Here is an 11,023-nt window from a genome sequence, read left to right as displayed (position 1 = left end):
ATTCAGTATTGGTGTAATTGACATTTTTATAAATATATTTAAACAAATATTTTTAAAAGACGATTAATCGGTATCAGCTTTTTTTGGTTCTCCAATAAATCGGTCTTGGCGTTGAAAAATCATAAATCGGTCGACCTCTGGTTGGTTTGGCTGCTGAGGAGAATGTCAAAGACTCAACTCAGTCACATTCTGAAACTGGCATTTTCATAATGCCAAGCGAACACATGCAGCTTACTGAAAATGACTGTCTTTATTTCAAAGTACAAACGCACAACGCACCAAGGCACTCGGGTGCAGAGAACAGCAGAACATCTTTCTCCTTTTAAGCAATAAATAAGCACTCCTGATAGTACCGTTACTGTGTAAACATGTGGTTAGCCACATTGTGCTTGAAGTATCCAAAACCTATTCAATACTGATCAAAAGGCACTGTGTCCCAATACTGTAGTATCTATAAATATCATCACCTATAAATATACAGATTTCATAGAACACCGGACAGAATATTTTTTGCATTTCTGTAAACATGGCCAGACACTCAAAAAAACAAACAAATACAGTGACAATGTAGCAAATAAACTCACGCAAAAACAAACAGAAGAAAACGTAATTCTACAGACCAACTGCGTAGCTACATTTAGCCTCTGCATTATTATCATTATCATTATTATTATTATTAAGTAGTAGTAGCATGCATTAGCATCTTTACCTGTCTGTAGACAACATGGACAGACATTGTCACACAAAACAGACAATATATTCATGTGGCAAATTGCTTATCCGCTTAATATTTAAAACAAAACACTAAAGGAAAAAATACATATATATAAACATTCTACAGATGTGCATCAACACCAAATACTTTGCTAGCAAACCTACTCTTGATTCATGGATAGTGCTGGAATAGTGAATGAACGTATTGACATCATGTCAAATCCCAAAAGTATTGCCTGTCCATTATCCCCTACCATCAGGATTCAGTTTATATGCTAATCACTATAACAGACAAGAAAAATAAATCAATTTAAGTTCATACCAAACCCTTAGCCTGTCATTCTGCGATTCTTACTCACAGCATTGATGTTATTAAAGTTTACTTTAAAAACTGAGAAAAATAACTAAAAACAACATAGCTCCCTAGCCTAAAATGATGTTGAAACATCCTATTGAACCGCCATGTCTGACATATCCAGCTCTTCATCGGACTTCTCTGGGGTGGCTCCCAGACAGCCTGGGGTGGCTCCCAGACAGCCTGGGGTGGCTCCCAGACAGCCTGGGGTGGCTCCCAGACAGCCTGGGGTTTCTGACCCTTTTGTTTCAGGGACACCCTCTGTTGGAGTAACTGCCAACTCCTGGTTCTCCTCTTCAGCTGGGGGAGAAGGCCATTTCTCCTCAACTGAACATGACAGGATCAACATATCAGGTTTAACAGGCATTCAAGTAAGTAAGCAACTTGGACAATGTGATTATTCCACTGCTTGTTGGAAAAAAAATTTAAACTTGGGTTAGCAGAGACATACCTGCAGCAACGGGGCTCTCATCAGCTTCAGGTGGTGTTGCGTCGGTGAGGATCTTCGTCTCGGCACTGATCTCAGGGAGTCGGGGGGCTTGGGGTCTTATCTTTCTCGCAGGGTTCAGGAAACAACAATATGCACATCTAAAGGCTGAAACGAGGCAAACCCACCATGGTCTAAGTGCACTGTCAACTGTATGACTGGCATATATTTCCATGTAAACAGATTAATGTGAAGATGAAACCAATGATATTCCAAAAATAATTGCATAAACGCATCAGATCAATGGGTTGCACTTATTTGTATATTCAATCTAGATGCTTTCTTTCTGCTTACAGAGGCCAGTAGTGACAGAGGCTTTAAAGAGCCTGATGATACACAGTGCTGGCAAACGCTAGAGAGCAAATGAAGGGCATAGTGTTTGATGGAGAGTGACAGTTGTGTTCCTCAAAATCTTACCAATATATTCAAATTCCTCTTTTAATGCCATGCCGTTATGGGTGAGACACTGCTGACATATGAGGGCATATCTGGAGGGAGAAAATAATATATGTTGCATACATGCAATGAAAATCAGAAGATCATTTTTGCCGAGGATTGAAAAAATGATCACAGTAGCAATACATTGCCAGTGTAAAAAACAATAGTGCTGACATCGGTTCAAATCACACCTGTGTAGGTGACAAGACATCACCGCCAAGATGCTACTCTACCTATTCTGAGGGCCATCGCCGACAAGGTACTCAATAACCCTGTCCATGGTGCCGCGATCCCGGGGGAGGACAGGTCTGGCCAGGGGAGGGCCTGTGGGGGGTGCAGAACACACGTAAACATTAGCTGCACAGACAGGTCTCTAATACCAATCACACTGAGGACGAGAAGCTTCATAAAAATAAAAAACAGCAAGACCCAAATCTACAGTTTGCTGAAGAGGTCCACTATAACATGTTTGAAATGGACACATTTTAATAATGACTTGGAAATGGATCTCACTTGCACAGCACGTATACAAGAACCCATGCTGTGTTACTGAGCGGTAATTAATATGCACTAACAGAAAGCATTTCCTACTGTTTATTCATATACCAACATATGGAAACTGTAGTGACTATCAAAATGTATTTTTACAAAAGTGTCTGATAGTATCAAGCCATATGAAACATTTGCAAGGTGAACCCATGACAAATGTTTCCCGGCATTAGAAAGACATTTATTACGTTTTCAGTACCAATGCCAGAGAACAAATGCAGGCCTTCCCTAATTAATCATGGTTCAACTTATCCTGGTTCTTGTTATACCTCACGTGGTAATTACACCATGTTGCTTGTTCTGGGAGAATGTCTGTTTGCATTTCCTATGATGTGGCCAAGGCCAGACGATTGACATAAGAGTAAACGTACACTACTCACTGACAGTGTAAGCATCATATTTTTGAAACAGTCTTGGTCAAAGGTTGTATGGTGAGAAATCTTGGTGAAAATAATTATATTTCTTTTCACCAAATTCACTAACTTCTATTATTATTATTTTTTTTACTTAGTTACTGATCATCTCTTCTCTGGAGCAAACTTGACCTTCAGTTTGTTTTAAGGCAACCCCTACCATAATGGATACAAATACTACACTCAATTAGCCAGAACTACCACCTGTAAAACAAACCATTATTCCTGCAAAAATTTCGTAAAATTAAAAAATGTATAGAAAAGTCCCATCCGTGAAGGACTGGTGAGACTAGGAGACATGCATGGCAAAAAAAATGATATGGTCCCTGTGTGCAGCCACTCACCCACTCCTGGAACAAGTGTGCCAGGGGTCATGGGCCTCTTCATCAAGCTCTGCTGAGCAGCCTCAGACAGGATCTTCTCTGGGGGTCCTCCAGGAGCGGAGTGGAGGGGCGGCCCTGCATGGGTGGCCCCCGGGGCCAGAAGAAGACTGGCTGCGGCAGGAGTCACCGCCACCGGGGGACGAGGAGTACGGGCTGCAGCAGGAGTCAACGCCACCGGGGGCCGAGGAGTGACATGACGCTGACGGAGTTCTAACGGAGGACACCATGCAGGGATGTTTATCAATGGTAAGCCATGCAAGCACATGAAAGGCCTTTAAATAAATACAAAATAAAGATAGCTGAGCAACTACATTACCCTGTTGAGGTTTTGGAGTCATAGGCATTTCATTTGGAAGGGATTCTGGCACCTTCAAATTGAAAAGACAGATGTACTTTCAAGGTTAATTCACAGAACTACTGGGCTCATAGGCAGATGTACTTGGGGCGGCAGGGTAGCATAGTGGTTAGAGCGCTGGACTAGTAACCGAAAGGTTGCAAGATCAAATCCCCAAGGTGAAAATGTGTTGTTCTGCCCCTGAACAAGGCAGTTAACCCACTGTTCCTATTACTAACCCACTGGCCCTCATTGAAAATAAGAATTTCTTCTTAACTAACTTGCCCAATTAAATGAAAAAGTAAAATAAAAATTCTCACCTTTGCTTTTGAGTCAGGATCAAATCTCTCCAGAATCATTTTTGCAGTTTTATAGGTTTCAGTTTCCATCACCTCTAACAGCTGTTGGACAAGAGCAGTTCATATTTTTTTTAAATGTTAAAGAAATGAAATGGGACAAATTGAAAGTCAGGTTGATTCAGTACTTCAGTAGAAGTTACTTCATCAGTCAAGTGCCATAGTATTGGTCTTCCAGAACACTCCGTTGAGTATGCAGGGTTCTGTTCTAATAGCTTATGTTTGATTGATCTGTTAATTCACTAATGATGTTGATATGACATGTCACCATTCCACACAAGTAATTCTGTTCAAATCCAATGACCGTAATGAGACAATGATAAGCAATGTCGTATCTTCCACATCGTGATTAATCAAATTGAAAAAGAGAGCAAGTGAACAACCAATTAAGTGACTGGAATAATTAACTGCTTTAACAGGTGGGTCCTACGACCGCACAGACTTCCTTGTATCTTTACAATACGTGCTAAAAAGTCTTCAACACCACATCAATATGATACAACTACTCAATAAAACTGCACAGAAACTCGAATTGTGAACTACTATGTTGGTGTTTAAAGTCAAAACTGATATTCTCAACTAGATGTTTCTTCTCTGTTCTAATGAAACACTATAAAGACCATCTACCTACAAAAAGTCAACTGACAGCCAGACCCACATTCTACCATCAATGAGATATTAAAAAGGTTTTCACAATAAAAGCAGATGTAGTAGGTCTACACATCCTTCAATTCGTTTTTTTTTTGTAGAAACTTAATTTAAAGGGAAATAGCTTATTGTTTAGACATAATGAGAATAATAAATACATGCACTACTTCCATAATGGAGTGTGAAAATCCATCAGCCATAATTATTGAAAGTTATTAGACATGACAAGCAATTACTCAGATTTATTTCCTTCTAGCACTAAACGCTATTAGTTTAAGAGACGTCAGCAGAGTGCTTCACCAAGTAAAGTCTTTAGGCCAATTAACAGCTGTCTGCATAGATTTTAGATTATTTATTAGGAGTAGCAATTATCTAAGCAAAGTGCTGTAAAAGCTCGATAATAGCAGAACAGGGCATGAAGACTCCAGCATATCGTCAGTACGCCACCTTGTAAAAGTGTTCATCTCAATGAGGTAAATGGCTCAAAATGGCAGATTAAGTCTATTTACAAATTAGTAACGGGGTGTAAAAAAAAAAGGTACAAGGACAGTATATAAAGCGCTGACTTCTCAGCGCTTTCATTTGACCCCTTCATGAATGATTAGGGGGATCCACATTATGTTCACCCTTATCCAGGTATAAGGGGGCAACTATGGCGGATTCTAACGGCTATGGCAGATTCTAACGGCTATGGCAGATTCTAACGGCTATGGCAGATTCTAACGGCTATGGCAGATTCTAACGGCTATGGCGGATTCTAACAGCTATGGCGGATTCTAACAGCTATGGCGGATTCTAACAGCTATGGCGGATTCTAACAGCTATGGCGGATTCTAAAGCAGCCCAGTCAATGTTCTCCCAATCAAAAGACAACCACTGAAAATGTTAACTTACAATTTTTCGTTTTTGTGATTTGAGATCGTCCAATTTTTCATCTAAAAAAAAGAAGAAAATACATTTGACTGACTACACCAAATGAAAGCAGCATGTCATGATGAGGCAGGCTAAAGCACATACTGTTATTTTCTGTTCTTCTTTTAAAAAGAGCAATCAGCCCCTTTCGAAGGAGCCATACACTGTGGAAAGAACAATTAGAACAGACAGTTAAGCAACAAACTACAAATAGACATAGCGATCCCTCTCTCTAGAGAGAAAGAGAAATATATACTTACAACAGTGGAAATATCACACACGGAAGAGCCAATATGACCTTCCCAATCGTCTGTTCAGGGAGGTACCAGAGATACACAATGATGCTGGCCATCAGGTACAGAAGAGATGAGTACAGCAGTAGTCTCCATAGCCATTGCTTCAACTGTCTTTGATACAGTGCTCTACATTCCTCACCAGTCTGTATATCCTGTAAATAGAATATTAACCATTAATATAAAAATAAAAAAACTGACACATTGAATATAGCCAAACTTACTCTCTCTATAATGAGAAAAGACGTTTCGTATTCCACAATTTTCTTACTAATAATGTAACTTTAAGTTAGCCCGACATAACCCTATAGATACATGTAATAGTACTGTACCTTGTGTATAATAAATAAACAACCAGCAAAGAGCCACATCAATGTTCAATCCCAGAGACACATCATATGACTTCTCCATGCCTCCCTCTTGTAATCTTGACAAACGCCTATTTATTCAATGTCCCGGGTGCATTACCAACTTCAATCCTTTTTATTAAGAGGGGAAGAAAACACCCTTTGGTTCTTCGTGCGATTAGCCAAACCCCAAAAATATCAGTTGGTGGACAGTGTAGTGACCTATCCTCTGCTGATGCTAGGAAACATACATCCGTCACTGCTGGACATTGCCTAGAGTGACCTCAAGCTCGAGATGGGCTGTATAGTGTAACCAGGTCAATCTCTAGAGCGACATGCCAAAACACTCCTGCTCAACACCATCTTGACACAACCCCCCCCCCCCCTAAAAAAAACAAAAAACATACCTTATCAATTCCTTCCAAAACCTCTACAGTTGATGGCTTAGTCTGTCAAAAGAACAAGTTAAATGTATCAGAGAATGAAGACTTGCTTTGAGTTTAGAAAGCTGGGAACTATCCATAGGCTAGGAGTAGCAGAGCACAGGACTATTCTCTGGAATTTAGAGGTTCGCCGCATACTTCTGCCGCCCGTGACAAATAAATAAATAAATATATATATATTATATATACACACAGCGCCTTCAAAAATGATTCATACTTATTCCACATTTTGTTGCGTTACAGCCTGAATCCAAAATTGATTAAATATACACTCCCCCCCCCCCCCCCCTCTTCCTCACACAACCTCATAATGACAGAGTGTAAACATGTTTAGAAATGTTTTGCTAATTTATTGAAAATGAAATATAGAACTTTAATGTACAAAAAGTATTCACCCCCGAGTCACTACAAGTTAGAAGAAATTACCTTCGGTAGGGATTACAGCTGTGAGAGTGAGACATTTCAGATTTTAATTGAATTAATACAAATCTCAAAACATAATTCCTATATGACATTATAGGTTATTGTGTGTAGGCCAGGGACTGAAAAGCCCTCCCCCATAATGACAAAGCAAAAACAGTAAGTATTTTTTGCAAATGTATAGAAAAAAAAATATCACATTTAGATAAGTATTCAGACACTTTACTCAGTACCTTGTTGAAGCATTTTTGGCATCAATCACAGCCTCGAGTCTTATTGGGTATGACGATACAAGCTTGACACCTGTATTTGGGGGAGTTTCTACCATTCTTCTCTGCAGATCCTCTCAAGCTCTGTCAGGTTGGATGGGGAGCGTCGCTGAACAGCTATTTCAGGTCTCTTCAGAGATGTTTGATCAGGTTCCGGGCTCTGGCTGGGCCACTCAAGGACATTCAGAGACTTGTCCCGAAGCCACTCCTGCATTGTCTTGGCTGTGTGCTTAGGGTTGTTGTCCTGTTGGAAGGTGAACCTTCGCCCTAGTCTGAGGTCCTGAGCGCTCTGGAGCAGGTTTATCATCAAAGATCTCTGTACTATGCTCCATTCATCTTTGAAAAACATCCCCACAGCATGATACTGCCACCACCATGCTTCATCGTAGGGATGGTGCCAGGTTTCCTCCAGACGTAGCACTTGGCATTCAGGCCAAAGAGTTCAATCTAGGTTTCATCAGACCAGAGAATCTTGTCTGACAGTCCTTTGGGTCCATTTTTGCAGACTCCAAGCAGGCTGACATGTGCCTTTTACTGAGGAGTGTATTCCGTCTGGCCACTACCATAAAAGCCTGATTGGTGGAGTGCTGCAGAGATGGGAGAACCTTCCAGAAGGACAACCATCTCGACATAGGAACTCTGGAGCTGTCAGAGTGACCTTAAGATTCTTGGTCACCTCGCTGATTGCTCAGTTTGGCCAGGCGGCCAGCTCTAGGAAGTCTTGGTGGTTCCAAATTTCTTCCATTTAAGAATGATGGAGGCCACTGTTGTTGGGGACCTTCAACACTCCAGACACTTTTTTTGGTACCCTTCCCTAGATACAATCCTGTTTCGGAGCTCTACGGACAATTCAGTCAACCTCATGGCTTGGTTTTTGCTCTGACACGTACTGTCAACTGTGGGACCTTAGACAGGTCTGCACATTTCCAAATCATGTCCAATCAATTAATCTACCACAGGTGGACTCCAATATAGTTGTAGCATCATAAAGGATGATCAATGGAAACAGGATACACCTTAGCTCAATTTCGAGTCTCATAGTAAAAGGGTCTGAATAATTAGGTAAATAAGCTATCTGTTTTTTGCAAACATTTCTAAAAACCTGTTTTTGCTTTGTCATTATGGGGTAGTGTATAGATTTTTTTTTAAGTATTTAATATGTTTTAGTTTTGTACTTCCTCGGAATGGGGAAGGGGTCTGAATACTTTGCGTATCGTGTGTATTAATAATTAAACACAACATGGAACAATTTCAAAGTCATAGTTCATAAGGAAATAAATCAATTGAAATAAATTAGGCACTAATCTATGGATTTCACATGACTGGGAATACAGAAACCCATCTGTTGATCACAGATAGCAGAAAACCAGTCAGTATCTGGTGTGACCACCATTTGCCTTATGCAGAGCGACATCTCCTTCACATAGAGTTGATCAGGCTGTTGATTGTGTTGTTCTTCAATGGCTTTGCGAAGTTGCTGGAAATTGGCGGGAACTGGAACACGCTGTCAAACGCATTGATCCATAGCATCCCAAACATGCTCAATGGGTAACATGTCTGGTGACTATACAGGCCATGGGGGAACTGGATCATTTTCATCATCATCCAACATGATCATCCAACATGGGGCAGTGCATTATCATGCTGAAACACAATGTGATGGCGGCGAATGAATGGCACGACAATGGGCCTCAAGATCTCGTCACGGTATCTCGGTGCATTCAAATTGTCATCCTTAAAAATGCAGTTGTGTTCGTTGTCCGTAGCTTATGCCTGCCCATACTCCCACCATGGGGCACTGTTCACAACAATTTTATCAGCAAACCGCTAGACCACACAAATGCCATACACATGGTCTGCAGTTGGACATACTGCCAAATTCTCAAATAAGCTATTTGTGCATTTGAACAATTTTGGGCATCTGTTATATGTTGTGCTATATAAAACCATGCCATTGGCCACAACCTAACTTTTCTAATGCTGCATAAGTGTTTTTCTAGGGGAAACACTGGTGCATACAGTTTGTATGGGTGGCCCTAGGAATAAAACCCCCCATGCTCTACCAACAACCATACAGGACCACTAAAATGAACAGGTTATGCAATACATACCCTAAACCGGGATATTATAACCCCCATATTGAGGTCCAAATAAAGTAGGTATTTTTAAACGCCTCCGACTTGTCAAGTCCCTCAGTGAAATATCTCTCCACCTGTTGACAAAAACGTTGTGTTAATAATGCATACTGGGATGATCTATTAAAACAAAAAGATTACCAAACCATTCTTGTGCAAGGAAGTTAGTTATGATGACACTGCATGTTTGGGTCCAACTACTGACAGTAAATGAGTGTGGGACTCAAGACCAAAATCGTAGCTACCGCGAAAGCATTATTGATTGACACATGATATAACTACATTAGCTAGCTAAATCCAAAGTGGGTACCATGATGCATGTTTACCAATTGACCTGGCAAGGATTTAGCTATCAAAACTTGTGTCGTTTATGAAATGAAAGGAGCAAGCGACAGTTTGAGTGTACACAAATTCACAGTTTAACAACACTTTGCTATTATGGGCTGTCTAGGCTTGCTAGCTAGCTAAGCGTCCAATAAGTTCAATTGAAACAGATGCACCACTGACTTTTGAACTTCGCTTGACCACAGCGTGTTGCTGAACATGTTTATTCATTATCATACAGACTAAATTGGTATTACGGTGACATTCACATTCTGCAGAAAAACAAGCAAATGCACCCTGTGCTACTATCTACCAAACGTGTGCATGAAGTATCTTATAGTTAGCTAACTAGCTGGCTAGCAAACCAACTATGTTAAATAGTTAGCTTTCGCTAGCTACGGTAACTAACTATGACTAATAATAGGAAGGCCATAAAACGTGTTCAGCGTCAAGCGACTGTAAACTTGGAAACCAATTTCACATTTTTGCAGAGAAAAGGGGCAACCTAGCGACTAAATTTAACAACCAAACAGTTCTGACAAGTTGCAGCGTGCTAGGCTAGCCAGACAACTTTATTTAGCTTCCTGCAACTTCACGCTAGAACTGCAGCCACTTTCTAGCTAGCCACTTCATCGGAAACGCGATTCAATATCAGCGAAAACACAACAAATCTGCTAGCATTAGCGTTTACAACTCTTTTTTTTAGCAATTTACCTGGACAGTATTTGAGTCCGAAGTTCCTCTCATACAGAAACAGCATTTCCTCTATGTTGGTTATATTAGGGGTGAAGCAGAGGCGTGGCACGACCGTCATGAGATACCACAGACAAAGTCATATACGCCGATTATTTTTACAATTTATCTTAAAATTAGATTTTAAACCTAACCTTGACCATATGCCTAACACTAACCTTAAATGAAGACCAAAAGTGTTTATGATTTATTTACGAAACAGCAACCCCCTTTTGACGTCAGAAGCCGCGCTTACGTGGAGCGTTTGCCCCTAGGCCACTTCAGGATGTTCTTCATTAATCTGAACCTGAAATGGATGGGTATTTTCATTTTATTTAATTTACCTTTATTTAACTGGCCAAGTCAGTTAAGAACAAATTATTATTTACAATGACGAAGGCCTCCTGCGAGGACTGGAGCTGGGATAAAAAATACAATAATAATAATAATAATAATAATATAGGACAAAAC

General features: G+C 40.3%; 1 protein-coding gene across 3 annotated transcripts; it reads right to left on the bottom strand.

Moving 5' to 3' along the window:
• Nucleotides 1–235: 235 nt before the first annotated feature.
• LOC129816722 (endoplasmic reticulum junction formation protein lunapark-A-like) lies at nucleotides 236–10,783 on the bottom strand. Of its 3 annotated transcripts, XM_055871539.1 has the most exons (14): nucleotides 10,535–10,781; nucleotides 9,473–9,573; nucleotides 6,637–6,678; nucleotides 5,850–6,037; nucleotides 5,695–5,753; nucleotides 5,572–5,612; nucleotides 3,994–4,074; nucleotides 3,656–3,707; nucleotides 3,301–3,549; nucleotides 2,228–2,318; nucleotides 1,974–2,044; nucleotides 1,521–1,664; nucleotides 1,295–1,396; nucleotides 236–1,231 (listed from the first exon to the last, which is right to left on the bottom strand). In XM_055871539.1, exons 2-14 carry the CDS (start codon nucleotides 9,497–9,499, stop codon nucleotides 1,164–1,166), a joined length of 1,215 nt encoding a protein of 404 aa, XP_055727514.1. In that variant the 5' UTR covers nucleotides 9,500–9,573; nucleotides 10,535–10,781; the 3' UTR covers nucleotides 236–1,163. The 3 variants fall into 3 exon arrangements, with proteins under 3 accessions (XP_055727514.1, XP_055727513.1, XP_055727512.1); XM_055871538.1 differs by having other exon boundaries at nucleotides 236–1,369; nucleotides 10,535–10,783; XM_055871537.1 differs by having other exon boundaries at nucleotides 236–1,396; nucleotides 10,535–10,780.
• Nucleotides 10,784–11,023: the final 240 nt, after the last annotated feature.

Source organism: Salvelinus fontinalis, chromosome 19 (assembly GCF_029448725.1).
Source record: "Salvelinus fontinalis isolate EN_2023a chromosome 19, ASM2944872v1, whole genome shotgun sequence".
NCBI classification, from domain to species: domain Eukaryota; kingdom Metazoa; phylum Chordata; class Actinopteri; order Salmoniformes; family Salmonidae; genus Salvelinus; species Salvelinus fontinalis.
Note: the sequence above shows the minus strand (reverse complement) of the source record. Positions and strands in the feature narration are given on the sequence as shown.

Excerpts from the sequence above, each read along its gene's own strand:
- LOC129816722 (XM_055871537.1), bottom strand. The coding sequence starts at position 9,499 with ATGGGGGTTATAATATCCCGGTTTAGG. Across the intron at positions 3,550-3,655 it reads GACTCCAAAACCTCAACAGG|AACTCCGTCAGCGTCATGTC; the intron begins GTAATGTAGTTG and ends GTCCTCCGTTAG. Across the intron at positions 1,665-1,973 it reads AGAGGAATTTGAATATATTG|CCTTTAGATGTGCATATTGT; the intron begins GTAAGATTTTGA and ends GCCTCGTTTCAG.